The sequence below is a fragment of the Coturnix japonica genome, chromosome 15 (assembly GCF_001577835.2).
Source record: "Coturnix japonica isolate 7356 chromosome 15, Coturnix japonica 2.1, whole genome shotgun sequence".
Classification (NCBI taxonomy): Eukaryota; Metazoa; Chordata; class Aves; order Galliformes; family Phasianidae; genus Coturnix; species Coturnix japonica.
In genome coordinates, this window is record NC_029530.1 from 1,125,441 (window position 1) to 1,149,612 (window position 24,172).

At 43.2% G+C, this 24,172-nt stretch overlaps 1 protein-coding gene across 3 annotated transcripts; it reads right to left on the reverse strand.

The window, feature by feature from the left end:
- Positions 1-18: 18 nt before the first annotated feature.
- Positions 19-22,343, reverse strand: GOLGA3 (golgin A3). Of its 3 annotated transcripts, none has more exons than XM_015877577.2 (24): positions 22,078-22,342; positions 20,567-20,914; positions 19,392-19,550; positions 18,329-18,441; positions 16,705-17,399; positions 15,491-15,602; positions 14,767-15,073; positions 14,182-14,384; positions 13,656-13,793; positions 13,131-13,292; positions 12,283-12,651; positions 11,421-11,498; positions 10,810-11,073; positions 10,235-10,329; positions 9,228-9,444; positions 8,649-8,792; positions 7,887-8,084; positions 7,254-7,370; positions 6,652-6,791; positions 6,089-6,221; positions 5,436-5,558; positions 4,880-5,044; positions 4,618-4,772; positions 19-3,614 (listed from the first exon to the last, which is right to left on the reverse strand). In XM_015877577.2, exons 2-24 carry the CDS (start codon positions 20,697-20,699, stop codon positions 3,407-3,409), a joined length of 4,428 nt encoding a protein of 1,475 aa, XP_015733063.1. In that variant the 5' UTR covers positions 20,700-20,914; positions 22,078-22,342; the 3' UTR covers positions 19-3,406. The 3 variants fall into 3 exon arrangements, with proteins under 3 accessions (XP_015733063.1, XP_015733062.1, XP_015733061.1); XM_015877575.2 differs by having other exon boundaries at positions 3,407-3,614; positions 19,269-19,550; positions 22,078-22,343; XM_015877576.1 differs by lacking the exon at positions 22,078-22,342 and having other exon boundaries at positions 19,269-19,550; positions 20,567-20,699.
- Positions 22,344-24,172: the final 1,829 nt, after the last annotated feature.

Below are 24,172 nucleotides of genomic sequence, written 5' to 3' on the forward strand. Positions count from 1 at the left end.
AATAAAAAGAGCACGGAGCCCTTTACCAAAAATAGTTTATTGCACAAAACTTTTCAAGGAATCCCTATGCACATCATTTTGTAACCAACATGCTTTGTGTGATCGTACACAGCCGTACAGAGCATCACTCCTCCATCCCCGGGTCGTCCCCTCACAACACAAATTACCAGCTCCCACCTTTACACACCCGGCCTACACATCAATGAGCATCACGTATAAAACATAACGCTGCTTTTACAACACTCAACACCTCCATCTCCCCCAGGGACCTGTGCATGGGTACTGAAAATTGGGCTGGAGTGTTACGCAGCAGTGGGAAACCAGTGGGATCAGACTGATGGCTAATGAGCATCCGTAATTTGGACTGGTATTGTATTGTAATAAAGGCCCTGGTGGCAGCAGGTGACATGCAAAGTGCTCACACTTCACCTGGTGGAGTTATTGGAACACACACACAAGCTGTGCATCACCAGTAGTGAGCACATCAGCCCCGAGTTCACTTGGTACTGACAGCACTGTGTGCACCCAGTGCACCCCTGGTGTCACAACCACACTTGTGCTGCTGCGTTTCACTCCCCTAAGGAGGTAAAAGTAACCCATTAAAGGTAACCCATGAGAACACCAGCAGTCCAACTTCCATTCTGGGTAATACTCTGCTCTTCATACCTGTGGCGATGCCATACATTTCAGATAGGATGTTGCCTGACTGACCGGCATGGGATCAGATCCTCTATTGCATGAGCGGATGCAGGGCTCAGCTGGCCCCTGTACAGTGTACAAGTAATTCCAAGACATCTGGAAGACGACAGAATGGAACATCACAATGTTCAGCAACGTCACAGGCAGGAACTAACGGGCTGTTTGGTTGTTGGTTTAATGCAGTTTTTCCAGAGCCTCCAAAAAACCCAACAGCATTTGGAAACCAACAGTACACAACAGTACAGCCTTTAACAGCTTTCAACACCTGGGAAACATTCTCACTTTACAGCAACTTCATCGAGAAGCCTTGTTCAGTGGGTAACAACTGCTGACAGACAGACAAGGAAAATACCTTCTCCTCAAAGAGCAAGAAAGGGAAAAAAAAAATCTTTGAGATCATATTGTCCAGTTTCTGAAGCCCAGTGATACCAGCAAGGCACTGATGCTCTTCTGACACACCTGGCAGCTCTCAGACATCCAGAGGGGACTCGCTTCTCATTCCAGTAACTACTTTGTTCACTGCCCAGACAGCAAGAGATGAGAGCCTCTGCAGAGAGCGTGTTCAGTCAATGCTGAAATCTCATCTCGGGATTTCACAAGAGCTCCTTCATCTTTAGAAAGAAAAATATGCACCTACAACTACTTGACTGCACCAACTCAGCTGTCTCCATAAGGAGCGCGGTGCTTTCACACAGGCTGTACCAAAACCAGAACGCAGCACCGATACAAAAAGGAGAGCAGACATTCTTAAGACCTACGAAGGTTTCTAACAATTCTGGCTTCTTTGAGATCAGATAAAAGCTTTATCTATGCAACTGTTGGCAAACTTCAGAGATTCAAACATAATGGATTAACTGTATGCAACGTATTTACCAAAATGAACACCAACATTAACCCTGCACAAGTGTTATTTTATTTAAAATCCTCAACATTGGATGACTTTCTGTACTGAACGTATTATTTGTTATGTAGTTTTGATTTTGTTATTTAACAACACTGCATATTGTTTTCTTCTTAGAGCTTAATATACAGGCAACTTCAAGAACATGACAGCAGCGAGATTATCAGTACCATTGACTCTGCAAAGTGGACTGCAGTGGTTTGCAGACAGTAACATGTTTAAGCCAGTCAGTAAAGCTTCTGGCTTTTCTTTAAATTCGTCAGTAATTCTGCATGTCGGGAACCTAACGTGACCCTAAGGCATTTCTCCCTTTGCTAACTTAAAAAGCTTGACTTTCAGCATCGCGTGACTCTGACTCCACAAAACACAAGTTAAGATCATTTTTCATACCAGCCTACAGTGAATACAATTGACCTGTGTTCTGTTTCAAAGACAAAGCCATGCTGGCACAAGTTGCCACTCACTCTTCCCGCAGAACATCCTGTATATTCTGATCTGTGCCTTAGCAATCTACATGAATCATTACCTCTGCAGCAGTTTTCAAATGAGGGGTTTACCACTGCACTCCGAGCCACGCAGGCCCATGGGGCCAAAGGAGAAGGACTGCTTTAATAATAACTTAGCTAAGGCGCCATAGTGCCACTTCCACTCACAGTGGACACCTTATAATAGAGGATACAAAGGGGAGGGAGGGGGTTAAGTGTGTTGGAGAAGATAATCAAAATAATAATTTTATAGGCATTATAATTCTGTCTTTTAAAGTAAAATAATTATATATCTAAAAGCTCTGGCTTTGGGGGATAACTTCCCTAAGCCATCTGACAGCATGTCAAAACCCAGCAAACTTAAAATGTAACAGACAACAACAAAAGAACCAGCCTCATGTCAGCCTTGACTTACAGTATATATGCATATTAAAACAGTCAGAAAATCGTGATTTTTTTCTTTTATATATATATATATATATATATATATATATGTATATATATAAATATATATTACAAGCATACCTTTAATCAAGGATGTCTACTTCAAAACTCGAACTAAAAAGGTGCAAGAAGTGTTTGTGCAGTGAAGCAAAGCTCCCTACTGGCCTGCAACTGTAAGAGAGAAACTGTGACACTTAAGAAAACATCCCAGGCAACACTGCCAATGTTCTGTCATCTTCATGACTAGAAAGGGCTTCAAATTCTTCCTTCTTTCTTTCACTTCTAAATATGGACACCTGTAATCTCAAATTTAAAGAATAAGAGATTATAGAACATCCTCCTTCCAAACAACTAAGTAGGAGTAACCATTTTTCTACCACTGCCTGCAGCTGAACATGAGCAGGACTTCTGTTTTCTGTGCTCTGGGCACAGCCCACAGGGGGAGAAAAAAAACAACAATCTGACCCCCAACCCAAAGGAAAAAGAGCCAAACAGAACAAAAAACAGATGAAGCGTAACCAACCACCATCTGCTAACAAACGTACCCAGATTAAACAAATGCAGACCTGGAAGCAGATGCTCTTCTGGGGCTCAGTGTAAGCCTTCAAACCCAAACAAACCAGACCTCTCACTCGGCCATCCCCAGTATGGTAGAATTATTACAGTAAAGTTTCATTAAAGTAAGGTTTCAAACAAACCCTTAGAACAGCACATTCTGCACTTACTATTATACCGGCTTCTCAAAACTGTGCCCTTGAATTCTACAGGCAAAAGCAAAATTCTGAAGACCATTTTAAAAATGAAATAAATAAATACTTCTGATAAAGATTTGTTTACACACTTAAAGCAATAGGAAGAAAGACGACTGCTGAGGAGGTTATAGTGTCAAAGCTTCCTTGCTGTTAACATCGCAATTCTGTTTCTTCTCAGCCAAAGCAGGACGCTCCTGCTGGTCTGAAGCAGTTGCAGGACTAGTGGAGGTAAAGTCCATTAGCTGCTCCTCAATCTGAGTCCATGAAGACATTGATTCATGCACTGTAATGGTGTGTTCCTCCATCTGACGCTGAAGACTGTCCATTTCTTGCCTTGTGAAAGTTTTGGGAACAAAAAAAAGAGCAAATGTTAACAAGCAGAAAGCTAACGACCAAATGAAAGAAACTGAATTAATTTCCTGATTTCTGATACCTACTTCAACGTTATCTAAGCTATAGCTGCATACAGTAAGAAGAAGTTTAAACAAACTTAGAAACAATCTTTACTCTAAGAGAAAAACAAATAGAATATGCTTAATGCAAAAGTAAGTGCCAGCAATGCAGCAGCTCCTTTGCTGCACATACTTGTGGCCAAGCAAAATGCAGCACCATTTCCTCAGGAAAGGCACTCAGCATCTGCAGCCTGACAGACAGTTCCCTTGCAGATATTGAAGACAACGTGGGAGGTGGAAGTGAGGAAAGCATTGGAGAAAAATAAACAAACACTGTGACTCATTCAGACACCAGCTTTGTAGAAAAGATGAGCCTGGTAATACAGCTTCACTGCATAGATATTGCAGGATCACTCCCTGAAAACATCAGCTAAGGTGGTCTCAGTAGCTCAGTTCTCACACTAAGCCCAAACCCTCATATTCCTGAGGTTGCAGCTTTCCTCCTCAGAGCTCTGTGTACATCCTTGTGAGGGCAGACAAAAACATACTCTTGGCAGAATAAAATTTCACTGTAGGGATTCATTAATTCATCACTCAAGCTTCTATCACAAACAGCCCTGCTGACAGCGAGAAGAAACAAGCACCAGTTTCTCTACTAAGAAGAGCAATAGAAAAATAGCTGTTCTGGTTTGTTCTGCAGTATATCTATTTGTGTACTGAGAATTTTAGGACAAACGTTTTGTCTACTTGTTCTTTCATTATTCCACTGCCATATAAGCAAACGCTTAAGACAACAGAGCATCCTACTGTCCTAAATACAGACCCAATAAGGAAAATAATCCATTTCACTACTTCCCCCCCTCCTTAGTTGGCTGCTGGTTTCCTGGAAACTTAAAAAAAGAATTGAAGACTGTATTGAATACAGTCTTAAAAACAGGTCATACTTCAATTGCCGCAGACAGCTGTTCAGATTTTTTAAAGGCTCCTTGCTCACAGCTGTCGATGGTTTTAACAGCTCTTCCAGCAAGGCAGCAGGCACCGGGCAATCCGGAATCTTCACTGGAGTTACAGGGTTTGAAGAATTGTTCTCTCCTTTCCTCTGGTTAAAGGAAAAAAAAGAACAGTCAGAAATAAATTAATCCATTTCATCCATTTCCCAGTACTGTAATCCAATGGCACTACTACCTATTCCTTCTGCTCAAATACCTTCTTCATCTTGCCATGCTTCAGGTCCATCTTCAGTTGCTGGTTCTGCTGCAGCAGTGACTTCATGCTGTTCTTCAGTTCACTCACTTTAGCCTGCAGCATAAACTTATCCTTCTGAGTCACCGACAGATCTTCTCTCACCATTTCCAACTCAGTCTTGATATTCTAAACAGGAAGGTAAGAAAATCAATGTGATACATGAAAAAAGTACAGAATTCCAGCCAAGCGATGCCTTCAGCACCTTTTTTCAGTTTCCAGGGGGAACTAGAAAAAGTAGCAAAACATAACAGTGCTATATGAAACTAATTAACCCCAGCAGAAACCCAGAAATAAGAAAGTCAATAATCTATTTTGTCTAATAAAATAAGAAGCTAACAGCCCAGTGAAATTAAGAAGAAAAGCTGAAAAACACAAGGCATATATATATTTTAAATGAATTCACATCTATTCAAATCATCAGAGCAACTATGATTTTAGACTACAAAACACTTTTTTAGTTATCCCTCTGCACCAATACCAGTTACCCATCAGAATCTCCACTTGTTAGATTACATGCCTGCAGGACAGCTTGCATCCCTTCCAGTTCCTTATGGCTGCGCTGCTCACTCATATCCAACTGCTGCTTAAGTGTTTCAATTTCTCTTTCTTTTTGTTCTACTTCCCACTTGAGGTCTTCCACCTAACAGAAAGAAGGTACCTTTAGCATTCTGTACACATCCACCGAATCACGAAATCTAAAGAATTCTTAGCTGTGCCTCAGGAATCCTTCCTATCTCTAAGAAAACCTCCTAAACCAAGTGTATAGTTGGAATAATACAAGTATAGTTGTAATTACAGAGTAAATGAATAGCCAGAGGGTATCTAAGAAAAGACTCACCAATACTGAGGCCTTCAGTCAAGATGGATGCTCAGCAGTGTTGAGGCTCACCACAAAAACCCCACAAAGGAGCAATCTCCAGAAAGAGATGCTACCTTAAGCATCTCTTTAAGGTCAGCCAAGTTCCACCCCTTCCAGGAGCACAGCTGAATTACCTTCACCTGTGTTCCCACATCTGACTCATCGCTTGCCTCAGATGGTTAATCAGAGGTTGAGGCTGTGATCAACAGTTTCCCTTACACCAAGCTATTAAAAATTGCTGAACGAAATATAAAAGAAATCACGTAACACACCATAAATAAGGACAAACATAGTAAACATGCAGCTTTTACCTCTTGGCTTACTAAAGGCTGTTCACTAAGCTTGTCATCCAGCTTTTTCTGCAGAAGTTGAAGCTGAGATCGAGCTTCTGCCAGCTCTTGCTGAAACTGTGATACGTCCTGGGAATGCTTCTCATCCTCTGCCCTGCACAGCAGAATTAACACAAACACACACAGCAGTTACTCACCCTGCTCAAGTGCTTCATTGCATTAGCTATGTAATCATAAATGACATGACAGTGAACGGCACCAGCTCATAGCTTTGAAGTCTTTGCCAACATATCACAGCAAGAGTTGAAATCCAGGTTGAAAGTGTGGGGAAAAAAAAAAGAAAAAAGGCTGGTGAAACCTATATACAGCTCACTGCAAATCGAACTGAATCACTAGGAGACAGAGACATGCACATACATGCCCAGCATCCAACCATACATTTTATGATCAAGCTCAGCTAGGGCACATTTCAACATAATCCTTGCCAGGGCAGTGAAATCAGATTTCACTAACAGATGTTTTTCAGAATGCCTCTTTCATTTCCCATACTCTCAGAACTTTGGCATTTACTACAGCACACTTACTGCAGTTTGTCCACTTCAGCCTGAAGGGCTTGGACAAGCAGTTCTTTGGCATGTAGCTCTTTCTTGATCTCATTGAGCTCAAGGGCAGCAGCTCTGTAATGCCGGCGGTTGTGTGCTGCATCTGCTTTGGCTGCTGCTACCTGCAAGAAGAAAAACGATGCCATTTTTCTTCGCTCTGTCACAGTAGGAGGATCATACAGGGATGTAGGCCAAAAGAGTGCAGAACAGAACTAATACTTATTATTTTTGTTTACAAAACACCATTAGTATTGTCATCCTTATTAACACTAGTGGTAAATAGGTACGTAAGTAAGAACCCTGTCTGCACAACTGCTTTTTCAATGCAAATTTTTTTTATGAAGTATCCTCACTTCAGGATTTGCTCCACACATTGCAAGTTACAATGGAATCTTCTCGGTAGTCAGAGAACATGGCTAACAAACAGGGCATACCAGAAAAGACATAAATCAATCTTTCAGCTATTGGCCATCACAACAGCGATCCTACAGATGGCACAGTACTGCACAACATAAGCTTTCTGTGAAGCCACTTCCCAAACACATTTAAATCACCTTTTAAGTGAATGAAAGATGACTTATTACCTGCTCCTTAAGGTCCTTAACTTTTGACTTTTCTTTCTCCAAGGAAGCCTGTAAAGCTTGAATAAGTTGTTGCATTTGCTGGTCCTCTTCCTCCTTCCGCTTTAGGACTGCCTGAACCTGCATCACATCGAAAAACAAATGCACATTTTGTCCAGACTCACTGGAAGATCAGCCAGGCTGGTGAATGTAAACACCAGCCAGTGCAGTGACTGCAAAGCTTCTCTCTGCTGTTCAGGTCAAACGGTACCATGTTACACGCAATTCTTTGTCAGCATTCCCATTTGCTTATATCCCAGGAATACATCACTGTTGGCATACAAACCAGCGTTCATCTCAGTGAATCCTTATGTGACACAGCCTGCACAATCCATCCTTAAATGAGTCAGACTTTCAGTACTGCAATTTTTTCTGCATGATTTTTTCCACCTCCCCCCAGCTGCTCTGCCTAGTGCCAGATCTCACTTCTCATCTGTTGTTGAGTCTCATATGTTACTGCTGTTATGCAACACAAAGGAGATCTGGAGCTGAAGAAAACGTGCCAGACTTGCATCATACAAGTAACAACCTCTGTGTCTTGTTATCAGAAACACCAGCCAGTTCTTTTCTTAAGATATTATACCAAAAGTCAAATACCTGTAGATTTAGCTGGACCAAATCTGCTTCTCTTTTTGCTAATGCTGTTTCTAGAACATTGTTGTGCTCTCGCAAAGCAGCGTTAGACTGACTAAGGCCTGTGAGCTTTCCACGTTCATGTTCCAGTTCAAGGGCCAACTTCTTGTTAATTTCTTCTAAACGTTTTATCTTCCTCCTGAACCCTCGGGATTCCTGAAGCTATAGTCAAAGAAAAACCCAAAATTAGCCAACAGTTCCAGATTACTACCTCAAAAAAAAAATAAAGTCATTAAGTTTATCTGCTTTCACAGGGTGTTGCTTCTTTAATATACATTTCAAAATAGGCACAGTTACATAGTAGAATTTTGGAAGACTAGGATGCTCGCTGGGTAGCTGAATCTCTGAATACTGCTAAGATGCTGAAAAGAAGCAGTTGATTTTTTTTTGGCCTGACCACTGCGACTCTGTGCTTCAAAACCCACTGAGCATCCACAACTCCCAAAAGACAGTGATTCATACACAACCACTATCTTGTGACCTCACACAGCTGGTAACTAGTAAAGGAACTACCCTTTTCTTTTCCTCTATGCTAAAATGATTCATAAAACCAGGAAGAGCCAGAATAGGGCAGCACAACTGGCAAGTGCCACCAACACAGTATCTCCTACATAAGGTTCAGATTTTCTGTACTATTGCAATTAAGTTATAACACTAAATCTTCTCTTTTCCTCCAGGTACTTTGCCTGAATTACACGACAGATGGGAAAGCGGCAGTACAATCACCTCATCCTCAAGTTCCAGCACTTTCTCTCTGTATTCCTCAAGCTCCTGGCTGGTAAGTGAAATCACTTCTTGCAACTCTTTTTCCAGCATCAACTTACTGCTTCTAACAGCTTGCAACTCTGTCTCCAGGGCTCGAATCCTTTCCTAAAGACAAAGGTACAAGCCAGATTATTGCACTGTTCACCTGCAGAGGCAATTGTTTTGTTAAAAAGATCATTCCTCTATCAAACATTAAATGAGCTGCTGGAGCTCAATTTAAAGGGCTTGCTCAGAGCTTTACTATTTTGGTAACACTTCAAGCTTTAAGGAAAAAAAAAAAAAAAGGAAAAAAAATACCCTTGGGTTGCAATCGATAATCAGAAAAATACAGGGGAAATATCAAAAAAACAAAGCTTGCCAAATCATCTCTCTCAAATGTACTTAAGGAAACTCCAAGGATTTAGGATGTTCATACTGTGGTTCTTATCTAGCTTTATATTACAAGTATTTTTACCACCTCAGTGTAAAATAATATTCTGACACATTTGACAGTGTAACGGTGCTATCTTTGTATTAACAATGTTAAAGATATCCATATACTTGAGCAATCTGGTTGCTTCCACCATCAGCGATTTGTGCTTTTAGCTTGCTCAGCTCTGCTTCAGCAGACTCCTTTGCAGTGAGGGATTCCTGCAGGCGCCGACTCAGAATGCTGACTGCATTCTCATAGGCTTTATGCTTTGCTTTCATCTCTTTCTGAGCACTTGTCAGATCTGACCCTAGACGCTTCATTTTCTGCTTCTGCTCAGTAATGGCCCTAGCGTGAAAGCAAAAACAGAACAAGGTTAAGACAAAAGTTGCCCGAAAACACCACCCAAGTATTATTTGTTAACACGGCTCAAAGAGATAAACAATTAAAATCTACCAATAGCCCACTTATGGCTACCAGCTGAGCTGTAAGGATCCCACAGGAGACTGTTCCAAATGCCTTGCTATAGTCAAGGCAAACAATGCCCACTTCTCTCCCCTCACCCCAAGCCACTCATCTCAGAAACAACTGTGAGGTTCCTAAGGTATGATTTTGGCTCCTTGCAAGGTAATGATTAAGACTTCTGAGAGAAATTAAGAAGTCTTTACCAGAATCTTCATACTGAAGTACGTAATAGACACTGAATTTAGAGTAAGAATCCAATTTTATGTCTCATCCAATCTGAGATCTTTGGTGTGGTGATTATGTTATGTATTGTAAAACGTTTTTTTTTTCTATGATTACCAGTAAAAAAAATAAAACCAAACCCAAACTTCTCATTAGAGCCATCATTTTAGCCAGTCAGGAATATGAGACACTGAAGGAAAACTAGGATTAACTCCAGTTAACACATTACACTATGTAAACACAATATAGATGCTGCATGGCATACATCTTTGGTTAAAAACCACAAGTGAATCAGAGAAGCTGCAACTCCTGCTTAGCACTCAATCAGCATTTTGCCATGGATGTTACTTCCCAAATAAGACTAAGGAATAGGAAAAGTCTGACTGCTAGAAAGGTGTTCACAACCACAAACATTGTAACTCTTTTGTCTGCACTAAAAGGACAGACTTACTTCTTTGCTTCTTCTTGCATTTGTTCTACTTGCTGTTTTAATGTCTGATTTGCCTCAGCAAGAGATGCCATTTGCTCCTTATCAAACTGCAGAGACTTGATGGGAAAGGAGAAAAAAAATACACATTTTATGTTGGATTACAAGGAAATAGATGTGAAGTTTCAAAATCATTTCCAACCCTAAATAGAAACTGTAGGAAAAAAAACCAAAACAGCTATTCCAAGGTTCTCTGTCTTCTTTCCAACTCCTCTCTATTTCTTTTTAAATGAATTCCTCTATGGCTGCCATCAAAACACACATGCACAGAGCTCTGTTCTGGTCTTCACTCTCAGACAGCGCCCACTTTAGGACAAGGTTAACTGCTTCCATGTCACTTCTCTGCCACTCCTGTAGCATGTTCCTCCCTACTGACTTACAGGAGATATTAATGACTGATTTGTGGAAGGCATATGCATACACAGCATTAAGTAGGTAATCAAGAACTTAACTTACAGGTTGCCACTCTGTTTGTGGCCAGAACTAATGGGAATAACAACACATCTCCCTCTACGTCCAAAGCTTAAGAGCTCCCATACCTGTAGGCGTGTTTCCATTTCATCTCGTTCTTTCTGCGCTGACTGAAGACGATCTTCTATTTCCACCATCTGCTGGTGAACCTCAGTCACTTCCTTCTGTAGTTTTGAATGTTCCGATTCAAGTGACTGTTTTTCTACTTGAATATGTAGTAGTTCTCGTTTTAACTCTTTCACTTCTGAGTCTAGACGCTTCTTTGTAGCTTTCAGTTCACTAATCAGCTGGTCCTTAGAACTTGCATCTCTCCGATAAGCTTCCACCATCACCTTGTTCACAAGAGTTCAAGAGGAAAAGATCATCCCTGTAACTCTAAATTAATCTATGAAGTTGTAATTCACTGTGAAGTATTTACTGATGTTATTCCAGTTTTGTGGGGGGGGATTTTAAACAATACAAACTAATGTCATCTTCTGTAACACATTCATGCAAGTTCAAAGACTTACGCACACTCGGGTGTCAAATAATCAAGAAATATCAGCAGTTCATTAAAACCCAGTTTGTATTTGGCACAGAAAATGGATTCCAGTTTCCCCATAAAAGCCCTCAGAAATACTTAGACTGTAAAAATCTGTTCTTTGTTCCTATTTATCTGAAATAGCTTGCTTTTGCTTACCTTCTGCTGTAGGAACTGCTCCTTCACTTTCTGAACCTGTTTTTTAAGGCTGCCATTTTCCTGTTGCAGATTTTCCACCTGCCAGAACAAAAACCAAGTTCTATTGTTGTCTACAAAAGAAACCTCTATAGATTACCAGGAACTTATCATAAGCTGTATTCAATAAGCAAGATCTTCATGGAGCTTTCATGCGGAACTTGGATGCCATAGAAGATAGAGAACTTACATGACTATGACGCTAAGATGTGGAAGGAAGGGTCACAATACTTTAAAGCAGCCCCAAAAAGAGTAAGGACATGCATTAGGCTTAACCTTGTTAACCAGCTCAGTGCCTAGAAGAAAGCCTCGGCTGGTATACAGCAATATCCAAACCTAACCCTGCTGTACTCTAGCAAGACTAATGCTCAGTTTGAGCCTTTGACTAAATTACTGCCTGTGGGCCATGTTTGGGTTGTTGTGTCAAAGAAAAAGAGCACATGAGAAAGTTACTTCCAAATGCACGTGATCTGTACTCGAAATTATTTCTATTTTAAAAACTGTTATATTTTAGAAAGATGCAAACAGATCAATTAACTTCAGCTTCCCATTTCCTATCAAGAAAATGTATAAATTCATAGAGATACCAAGAAGTAGGAAACTGTAAACATTCTAATGATGTAACAAAATATAAAGTATCAGTCTTCCGACATAGAAATATAACAAAATTATTAAAACATTCTCAATTAGCTGAATGTTGAAACCACAGACATATATGAACCTGCCTATACAAACCTCCTGCCACACAACTGGCTACATCATGAGCCTGTGGCAGTACTTAATTGCAACAGCTATTTTTAATACAACACTTTTAGGGATTTATTACCTGGCTTGACTTGATTGCCATTTCTTGCCTCAACTGATCCAAGATTTCTGATGTTACTTCTGTATCTTCTCCAAGGCGTTTTGTTCCTTCATCAAGTTGCTCTTGGTTTGCTTTTGCTGTCTGCAGAGCTACTTCCAAGACAATCTTCTCATTTTGCAAATACTGTATCATGTCATCTTTAGAAGTAGCGTCACTTTGGAACTCTTCCAATCTGGCCTTCAGCTCATCATACTGAGTTTGCAGGTCATCCAGGGTCTGTTCTTTGGTATGCAATGTCTCTTGGGTCATGGTGAATTGTTTCATTAGTTCTAGGTGCTCTTGCTGTAAGGATTCAAGCTGCAAATCTCTCTGATGCAAAGTCAGTTTGACCTGAGAAAAGCATTTTGAGATTAAGTTCATACAAAATGAACGTTGCATTTGAAAACGCACTCCAATAATATCAAAATACTGTAACTACCATTGAGCTTCTAGGGTTAGAAAAGGCCTTTCCACATCATCCTGTCCAACCATCCACCTACACCAATATTTCCTCACTAAACATCCCTCAGTACCGCAGCTACGCTTTTCTTGAACACCTCCAGGGACGGTGACTCCACCACTCCCAGGGCAGCCCATTCCAGCACCTGACCAGTCTCTGAGAAGAAATTTTTCCTAATATCCAACCCAAATTTCCCCTGGTGGAACTTGAGGTCACTCCCTCTACTCCTATACCGCTGTTCCCAGGCTGTTACTTAAGTTCGCTCTGCTCATGATTGCCTTATGCAGCAAGTGTACTCTTACAGGCTAAAGCAATAACCAGAATGACAAACTTTCCTTTGCGATCTTTGGGAAGATGTCTAACAGCCTACCTGATCCAGCTCTTGCTCCAACGTTGCTGCAGAATCAGCCATTTTCTGAAGCTGTTCTTTCTCATCCTCAAACTCCTCTAGTTTTCTCTGCAAGTCTTCTTCCACCATGGTTTTAGCCTCTTGGATCTGCATGAAGGCAGCTTCTTGGTCCAACATGTCAGCCTGCACAGAAGAAAGCATGGAGTCAGCATCTGTAATTTCAACTGGTAGGGGCTCTTGTCTCATATCAGAAAAAACAGTGAGCATCTTGCATACTTGTGACAATCTGGATTCCTCTTAAATAACTTTGCATACTTTCTAAATCGGCAAAACAAGATGTAAATAAAAAGAACCTTTCAAGTACTATAATTAAGCAGCATAGAAAATCCTGAACCAGAAGATTCATGAGATGCTGTAGCTACTCCATAAAATAAAACTCCCTGTCATTGACACAATTGCTACTGGCAACACCAATTTCAACATCTGCAGAACCTAAATACACAAGTTCAACAGCGCATAAATCACAAAGACCATCTACAACCTTACCTCAATATTCTGTAGCTGTGCCGCAATACGTTCCTTTTCTTTAATAGATCTGTGCTGGGTTTCAGTCAGCTGCTGAGACAATGCCACATTCTCTAGTTTGAGATGTTCCAACACACCTGCTTGGGTCATCTGCCCAGCCTGAAGGGAAGGGGAAAAAAAACCACACTGGTTAGAAAGACAAGTCAAAATTCAGCCAACAGATGTCATAGTTCTAAGGGAAAGGAAAAAAAAAAAAAAAAAGGAAAAACAAAGAAACTACACAATCTGCCTGTGCCTCATCTCAACTATTACTTACATGGCACGACAGTTCTTCACACACATTAGACAAATGTTCTGGTTATATCTGTGTTTCAGTAATAACATGACCTAACACACCATGATGAAAACCAAACCAGCTCCCTGACTCTACTCTCCACCTGAAGTGTACAGGGAGCAGCTCCCTTATCAGAGTTCATAAACAACATCCCCTTGATAAAACTGAAAAACCAACATTCTTGGTTATATATGTGCAAGCAAATAGCACTACCTGTATATTAGCCATCTCGCTCTGCAGCCTGACTCGAGCCTCCTGGGCGAGAACCAGCTGCTGCTGGTACCACTGTCGCACATTTTGGAGAGAAGTGATTTCAGTTTCAGATGCTTTCAGCTTATTGGTCAGCGTGGTCCGTTCCAGCTGCACTTTCTGAAGTTGGTTCTGTAAGGAAGCTAACTGCTGCCGCAGATCATGAACTAGAAAAAGGGAAAGAAAGAAGAGGGATTATCATATGCCATCACTCAGTTTTCATGCACACATTTTCAAGGCTTATTGCTGTATTCACAGCTTATTTACTTGACCAAAAACATTTGCACTTCATTACACAAAGACTGGCTATTCCAAGTGAGCAGAAATTCTCGAATCAAAATAATTAGGGCCACAATCAGAACTAAATTAAAGCAAACAAGTAATTTTTAAGTTTTTTAAGAGGCAGAGATATGAAATAATTAAAAAATAAAATTGAAGATCAGGTTCCCTGATGTGGAGGTTCATCATTACACATTGATATCTGTACACTTTGCTAAAAGCCACCAGTCCATTGTCCAGCAGCAGAGACCACAATTTACATCAGCCCACCTGTGCTGTCTCTGGTGAGAACACTTTTTTGCATATCTTCAACTTTCAGCATGAGTCTTTGGTACTGCTCCTCTGCTAGCTGCAGGTCATTATTTGAAGAAGCCAAACTAGCATTCTTTGCTTCCAAGGTGTTTTGCAGGTCAGCCATTGCTCGTTCCAGATCCCAGCAAGACTGCTTTAATGTGGCCACTTCAGAGCTCAGTGATTCCTGCTTCTGTTGGCTGCTTTGGCTGTGCTCCACCTGCGCCTGAAGCTTCATGTTCAAAGCTGCAAGTTGGGCCTGTAGCTCAGCCTTCTCTTTCAGAGCCTGAATGCGTCCCAAAAATAAAAGACAAAGGTCTTAACAGAAAATACACTCATGGCTGACTACAGAAGATACGCAGCAAAATGGCTTTGCTAGGGCAAAGACCATTTCTAAGATTTGTTTACATACTTTAAGTAAGAACGTTTTGCATTACGAACGTCATACCATTAGCCAATACAAACTGAAAGTACAGCAATACAATCACCAGCACAACTCTGTATTTATCACCTCTAAGCTGCTTTTTTCCTTTTTTTTTTAAACCTTGCAACAGCTTTACTGACTTTGTGTCCCCAAGCAGCCTTGTAATGTAAGTAGTTCAACAATGCTTTTACAAAACACGCCTCCATAAGAGTCAGAAGCCCTTGAAAATTAATTAACACATTTAACACAATTTGCTAAATACAGAAATTCATTTTCTACCTGATTAGCTTCTACTGAAAGTGCCTCCAGTTGTCCTTCAAGTCTCATCTTCTCCTTTAGCACCTGCAACATTTCGTCATGAGTTCCTGCGACAGAGCTTTCCATAGATACACTGCAGACAGAGACATCACATACACAGTTAAAGGGTTAGAAAACTGCACTCACCCAGCCAAACAAAAGCACTGCAAAAGTAAGAGGTATTCAGAGGCCATAAGACAATATGCTTCCCATGTGACCTAGCAACACACATTCCAACTTCAAAGGATCCAGAAAAGAGCAGAACAAATTTGCTACCAAATAAAGAGAAAGTAACTACATTCACACTGAAGTTTTACATGTTAGCTTCCTACTTTTGCAGCAACCAGAGTTTATTGTGGTACCCACTCAAGTGTTGTTTTCACAGAAGTGCAAAGTAACAACAGGAAGTGCAAAAGAAGGAGGAAAAGGTATTTGGCAGAAGGGTTTCCTTATTCTCCTTCCACCATGTACAGCTGAGGAATCCAGAGAAAAGCTGACAAGATCTCTCTCATTACTGCGAGAATTAAGCCCATGATGAGGCAACTGGTGACAATTGATTTTACTCTAATGTCTCAGGGAACTTCATGTTACTCCAAAGCAGGAGAGGGAAGAAGGAAGAGGTCATCTCTAAACTACTACACATACAATATTTCAATCACTGCATTTGCAGACAAGTGATTAAAAAAAAACACAAAACAAAACCACACAAGTAACTGCACCACTAAGGGCTTCAGCAGTCATCCACTTGCTTGCCTACAATCGGTTTAACACCTATCACACACACAAAAGCTTGTTAGACTGAAGGGCTGAAGTGAGAGTATTAAGGGCAGGACTCTTAGTATTACATAGTGACTCAAGGTCTGAAAGATCACATAAATGATCACAATACACATCACTGCTTGAGTCAGTTACATCAACACTTTCAGGCCTTAAAGGCCAATGCCACATCAGGGGCTCTATGAATAAATGCTCCACAAGCAAATACAGATGGAAGCAATGCCAAAACTATACTTCTCTAGAACACATTTAGCCAGAAGGTACTTGGTGATCTTTCGGTTTAGAATCTCTAAGTTAAAAGCTGATTTGACCGTGATGAATAGAAGTTTCACCCAATGTTAGCAGAAGAGCAATAGACCACCTATTCTAAAAAAGTGTAATGCTTGGTAACCATCTGACAGTATATCAGTCTGTCTTACCTGCTAGAAATACTGTCTCTCCGGCTCCGTATTTCCCCATTAAATTCTCGCTCCTGGGCCTGGTGCTCCACTGCTGCAGCCTGCAGCACTTCACTGATGGAAGGAAACTGCCCTATCGCATCGGGATGTATCTTCTGACCATTTATTGTATATGGAATTCCCTGTTTGCCTTCTGAATTTGGTAAATTGCTATACAGCCCTTTTCCTGATACGCTGCTGTAGGTAGAGCTGTCGCTTTCATTTCCATCCAGCCTCATCCCAGCTTCGCTTCCATCAATCTCTGAAATGCTATCTCCTGCCAAGGAGGAACTGTCAATTCGATCGTCTGCGTCAAAAGGCAGACTAATCTCAGAAACAACTGATGCTGGACCACTTCTGCTTTGCTTCAAAGTCCCACCAGGTAAATCAGTAGCCACAGGATTCCCTGCAGAACTTCCCGAGCCTGAATCTTCAGTTCTGTAGTCAGCCAAGGACCGGATCTTACTGGACTTTGAAGACTTTGAACTTTTTCTCTCTTTTGAAGATGCTGGAAGTCCCAAGCTTCCCAGTTTCGGCCCCCTGGGGACACTGGTCCGCAAAAAGGAGTATTCTTTCGTCATTGCCACAGTGCTCGCCCTTGGTAAGATCTCTGGATTTAACATCAGCTCAGGATCTAGAGTGCTGGAGGGCCGGCTCTTGGATGTAGACTGATTAGACTAAAAGAAACCAAGAGACTCCAGTAAATTCCAGAATGTTACACTTGAACTAGAGTCAAGGATTTATTTTGTTGTAGAACTTTATATAAAGCTCTGAACTTTCACATTAAATATTTATATTTCTGCATCGCTTCATGAATGGGGTGAACTACGTCAGCAATCAACACTATCAAGACTCAGGATGAACATGGTCAAGGTAGAATCTAAAAATGAACAGAAAGATTGTTGTGGCTGAGCACCACTGTGCTTCCCCAGTAGGATGGGGGAAAGAACTGAAGGAAAACCAAAACAAAGTAGAACGCATGGGTCATAAAAACTACTAAGATGCAAAAACAAAGAGGAAAATAGGATAACAGATATATAATATAAATACATACGTACACAAAACAAGTGATGTGCAAGCAATTGCTCAGCACCTGCTGATCAACCCCCAGTCAGTGCCCACGCAGAAGCCGCCTGCCCTGCCAGCTCCCCTCCCTTCTCAGGCTTTTGCTTTGCCATCGTGCCCCATGGCGTGGAACATCCCTTTGGCTGGGTTAGCTCAGCTGTCCTTGTTCCACCCCCTCCCAACTCCTGGTGCCCCTCAGCCCCCCTCACTGGGGCAGCAGCGTGAGAAACTCAAATGGCCTTGGCTCCGTGCTGCACTGCCCAGCAGCAACTAGAAACATTGGCGTGTTATCAACATGGCTTTTCACTAAAGCCAAAACACTGCATTGTACCAGGCACTGTGAAGGAAAAACCAACTATGTCACAGCTGAAACTGGCAGAAAAATAGAGGGGAAAAAAAAAAAAAATTAAATAAATAAAACTTGAAATAACTATTAAAGTTTTCTTAAGTTTAGGGTTCTGGATGTCAAGCACAGAGAGAATGAAGTCTCCAAGCCAACCAACAACTACTGAAGCTACAAGACCTGCTGTGTGCTACTCACTCTTTCTTGATGTCTCTTCACCCTGTACTGTCTGAGCTGCTCTTCTAGCCGTCTTCTTGCTTGAAGTCGTATTTGTTCTTCATTCTCCAATGGAAGGGAAGACTCTACTGAGCCTGTAAGTGAAGGGTAACTTTACAGTTAAAAAAGGAAAACTGCAACAGAGGCAAATCTGATGCAAAAGGAAAGCAGCCCCTTCTATCACCAGCAACATGCTTCATGCTTAAGCAAGGAATGCAAGGAAAGCCCAACAGCATGCACCCCAAAACATTATCTTCTAATATACCCTTGTGTAAGCATTGATAATGATCATGTATTTCAGTTTGTCCAGTTTCCAAGTGCTGTAGTTCCTCTGAGTACATATGAAAAGAGAAAGATCCTACAGCAAGTGTTGCTCACCTGTTCTATGCTTTGGGCAGTACTGAAATTGAATAGCTAAGACAGACCCACACAGTCTACTCATTCCTTAAAGGTCTGAGAAAGACTATTCAACAGATATATCCTCTTGCTCTGCTAACTCACATTGCCTGTCCAGTAGGAATGCTTTTAAAAAACATTCCACAAAAGTTATGCAGCATTAGATTCCTCACAGTAAAGGCTCCTCCCTTCTCCTCTTCGTTACTTAGCTCAAAACGACCTGCTTTTTTGTTGTTGTTTTGTTGCTGTTACTCCCCATAATCAGGCAGGAAGATCAGAACAGCTTCAATCCCAGAAAGCACAGATCCCCTCCAGCGTGAGAACAAGTTCTAAATGTTAAGGCATGTGCTTTAGCTGCAGCAGGGGGTGGTACACTGACAGAAAATGAATTTTAGTTCAAAGCTTACTGCAAAAACGGCATTTAGTCCAAGCTGAAATGATAGTAGAGGTTTCCACAGTCAGGCTCAGAGAAAAAAGCTTTATGCAGCAATGGAAAGCAGGGGCACTATCATAAACAGATGCTTACACAATTCTGTTTCTTGCATGGGAAGGCTTAGTTTGAGAGACTGCAAAGCTTCTTTTCTAAGAGCTACGCCCTCAGCACTAGTTCCCTGAGACTTCCTTAGGCTGTCATGGAAACCAGGCACACCTGGGGATGACTCTTGACCCTGAGGACTGCTGGTGGGATCAAAAGAGATGGGAGAGTCAGGGAAGAGCGACTCTGGCCCATTCTGGCAGGCGTCCGCTTTGCTGTTTAGCTCCAGACTTCCCTCTTCCTTTGGCACTTCGCTGAGGTTAACACTGGTGGCTGGAAAAGAAAGTTTCACTGAGCTACGCCGTAAACCACTCCATGTATCATTACAGCCCCATCCACACACAACACCAATGCTACTGCCTGTGGGCAAGAATACAGGAATTGCTAAGACAGTAAGTGGAAAACGCAGTGTCATAACAACACATTTCTTCACTTAAAAAAACAACATACCTCTGATTTGCTTGAACACAGCGCCTTCAAGCAGGAGCTCAAATGCAATCATAAAATACCTTCAAAACTTCACACAAATCACACACCAAACATAGCAGCTCCCCATGATTTAATGGCAATGGTGTCAATACAACCGTGGTCAGAACAGTGTGGAAGACATGGAATTGAATTGAAAACACTGGAGTCAAACATTACCAATTTACAAGCCACAATTTGACTGTTTGGATGATGTCCAAGACAGGAGAAGGCAGGAAAGTGTGATCTCTGGCTTCATAAAAGATGAATGAATCAGCACACTGCTACACTGCCACTCTGATAAAGGGCAGAACGATAAGAGCACATAAAGTCTTAGGACTCCACCTTCCTGCCCGTGACAAGGCGACAAGTCTGCGATACCAGAGGAGGGACAAAGACTGACAGCTCTGTCACACGATCCCCTCTGTACCAACAGAAAGTTCCTTTTACATAAGCACTCTGTATGCTTTGGTGCGTGCACACAGCTGCAACACACAGACCCCTTTCATATCCACTTGTCCCTCGTTATCGTAGTGCAGACATGGGAACATCAACGCAGTGAAAAGATTTTTACAAAGAAAGTTCAGTGACACGTGGGTAGAGAAACTGTTGATTTGGAGACTTCCTAAAACCCAGCATGACAAGGGCCTGAAGATATTTCTCATGTGCGGAGTCACGGCCTTCACTAAACTTTCTACATAGCGCTACTCAAGAAATCCCTGACCTCAAGGACAAAGATGTCCTTCAGCAGCACCCAAACAATAAAAGCAGCAGGGAAACCTTGTGAGACTTGGAAATGATGCAGTTCACATGAAATAACTTACTGTTTGCTTCATCTCCTGAAGCACTCAAAGCTGACTTGGCATCACAATCCCCATGTTCTTGAGAGGTGCCAGGAGCCCCATTGCTGCTCCTGTTGTCCAACAGAACATCCTGCTGCACGGACGACGATTCCATGGTAAAAACGATCCAGATCGCAGGAAAGTATTTCTTCTAAACGTGCTGCCAAGCAAACTAACAAGTCCGGTTTCTCTCCATCAGCAACAAGAGCATCAAGATGTGGGGGCACGGTTCTGAGGCTTTCAGCTGTTGGTGAGCAGCAGGCAGCTGATGATTCCAGATCATGAAAACAGCTTCCAGCCAAAGCTGTGATCAGCAAGGAGCTGCATTCTCTACAAACAAAAGTAGTTTGAAAATAGCAGTTAAAAAGCAAGCAGTGCTCACAGATTGCCCACCAGACAGACCCAGAAGAAGGGACAGTAACAGTGACAATGCAATACAACCATCCAACTTCTCTAAATAGGAAATGATCTATTTAACGCCATTTTTGTCACCTTCTATTTTTCAGCTGCATTAATAGACCGGCGCAATAAGGCAACAAGACACCATTCAGCAAGAGGACTGATTTAAGATCACTGTCCTCTTTAATGGTAACATCTCTTCCATGTTCGCTTTCACAGGCCAGGCAGCACTCAGCGCTGCATTCTGCTCTGTGAGTCACGCTCTGGACTTTCATAACGTATTTCATTCCAAGGACCTACTGCCATCCTGCTCCAAACCCTTTGGTCACAACACAGGAGGGAACTGGGGCTATTTTATACAAATGACATCACTGCTGTTTACTTGCCCACAGAAGGAGCAGCACACACAGTGCAGTGCCTGGCCAGAGTCAGCACAGCAGCACAGGGCACGGCCCAGAGCCTTGGGCTGCCAGGAGGGGATTCCTAAACACAGGATGCAAATCCCATGAGCTGCACCCAGCTCCCACCTGAACACAGACCTGGACTACTGATACCATCTGATAACAGCCATTGCAGGCACTCACTGCAGCTGTCAAAATGCTCCAACAGACGCTGACAGCCAAACTCGTGTTATAATCAACAAAACAGCAGAACCGATTCTGTGTGGTGGAGAGGACTTAAGCCAGGCCTACACCTGGCGCATTAATACACACACTGTAAGCAACACGGTGTCCCCATCTCCAGAATGCAGCCGCACAAGCTGCGGTGGGGAACCCACAGGAAGCAGCTGTACGCGGGGCAGCGCTCCGTACTCGGGGTGCGACCCTCCCCAGACACCGACAGGCCGATGGCCCCCAGGCCCTTCTGCATATCCCCTCGTACCGCACACAGACACACCGAGAGCAGCCGGCTGTGCCCCCGCTCAAACCTGCCCGCTCTGTTCCGAGCACGGAGGGCGGCACGGCCCGTCCCGGAGCGCGGCGCCTTGAAGCCCCTCAGACCGCGCGTCGCCCCGCGAGCCCCCGGGCCCGGCCCGGCCCTGCAGCCCCCGCCGCCCCGATCTCCGGCCCCGACCCGGCCGGACCCGCTCAGACCTGTGTCCGCCCGGCTGCAGCCCGAGACGTGGCGCTGGCTCCGCCGGGAAGTGGCGGGCGGGGCAGGCGGTGCAACGCGCTTCTCCCTCCCCACCGGCGGCCGCCGCCTCCTCCGCAGGGAGAGCCGCACAGACCCACAATAGACCCACAATAGACCCGCAATAGACCCGCAATAGACCCGCCGCTTGGGCCCGGCGCTGCTCGGTGGGAGCTGGGTGACCCAAAGGAGCCGGCAGAGCGCACACTACCGCCGGGCCCAGCGCACAGGGGGCGGCTTTTCCGGACGGACCCTTCCGGCAGCGCGGGGAAGGGGTGCGGCCTGCTCGGCCGGGCCGCCTCCAGGCCGGGTTGGGCGGGGCTGAGCGGCCTGAGGGGCGGGAGGGGCCGCACTGGGCCTTGGGCAGGTGGGTGTGCATGGACACGGCTCCATAAGAACCTGCATGTTGATGGATCTGAAGGGAAGAGGTGACTGACTGACAGCCAGCAGAGCTGTCCTGCCACTGCTCTGCAAGCGAGCTCCCTCAGACCATAATAGGAATTGTCTTGTTCAGGATCCCACAAGGCTTTGCCCTAAAAGGGGAAGGCTGCTTTATTTATTTTGGCTCTGACAAAAGACAACTGACAGCCATTAGGGTAAGACAGACCACGCGCAGTTACCTGTCCATCGGGGTATTTGGGTAACCCACTGCAATAAACTCAGCTGACAGCATCTGCCCTCTCGTTATTCCCCTTCTTATGTGACTGGTGGAGCAAAGACCAGCAGCTCAGTTAAACTCAGTGAGTCTGTGTGCACAGAGCTGCAGAATTCAGCCTATCCCTGGTGTCATGAAGTGCTCCAAGTAAAGGCTGCTGCTTCTACAAGTCCCAGTTCTGAGCAGAGGCGTCAGAAGTAGCAAAAGAGGGATAGAGGTGGGAGAGAAGGGCTCCGTGCTCTGTGGGAGCAGTGGGTGGCACTCTCTGCACAGCACAAAGCTCAAAGCCGCTGTGGAGCTTTATGGTTACAGCTATTAAAGCCGCAAACATGTTTCTCTAAGTATTTCCTGAGCAGAGATCCCACTCCCGAACCACTGACAGCACCACGTTCCAGTTCCCTCTGCTTATTGCATGCTTTTCTGCTTACGTCTTTCTAATTTTTGGTGTCAATCCATCTGCAAGACCTTCATTAAATAGCAAACCTGTGCTAACCACACAGAAGGAGCTCTATTGCTGGCAGGCTGCAGACAGGCTCCAGCTCTTCCCTCCCAGGGAAAAATGGCTTTGTGTTAAACACAGAACATGTGACAAGCACCAGCTCTTTGGCAATGGCCTTTAGGAAAGGCTGCCTTGATGTTTTATTTCTGTACTTTATTTACTGATCTGTTCTTTCTATGTGTGTAACGTTTATACACCACTCTGCCTGAACGCTTTTAGCGTGTCTATTTTAACAGCAATAACGATTTGAAGTGTTGCTTTCCTGACTCATTCCTATGAACAGAGGAGAGACTCTGATATAACTGTGGCACGTCTGATCCAACAGCTTCCCTCAGAATTTAACCAACCTCTATCCTACACAAAGCAAGACTGTGAAAATATAAATAGCAGTGTTGTGTAACCGGAAGGTTCGCAGATGGGGACTCTTGCAATCAGAATAAACTTAAGATTTAAGGCCTTGTTACTGAAGGTCTCTTGCCAATGCCCTCCTCCTGCTTAAAGCTGCATTCCCTTTGGTCACAGCAGCTGTTCTGAAAAACAAACTTCTAAGAGCTCATTAATTTCCACGGGATATTCCACTCCTGTGTCCCTGGGTCACAGGGCTTAGTTCTGGTGTCAGGACGCCTTATGTATTGAAGGAAACTAATTCAGAAAGTTCTCTTTCCATGTTTCAATCCATGTGTTGCGCATGCGTGGAGAAAGGGGGAGGAAATGACTGGGTTTTAGTGGTTTTAAGCTTAGGTTTTCCACAATAAATGAAAGAAATAAGTTTCTGTTTTTCTTTCCTGGAAATGACCTTCCCAGCCTGGGGCTCCTGGTCAACACAATGTTGAAATTTCACCCACTAACTTGTGTTACTGTTGTACTGCACTGCAGTGCTTCACTCAGGGTCTCCAGAGCCCCC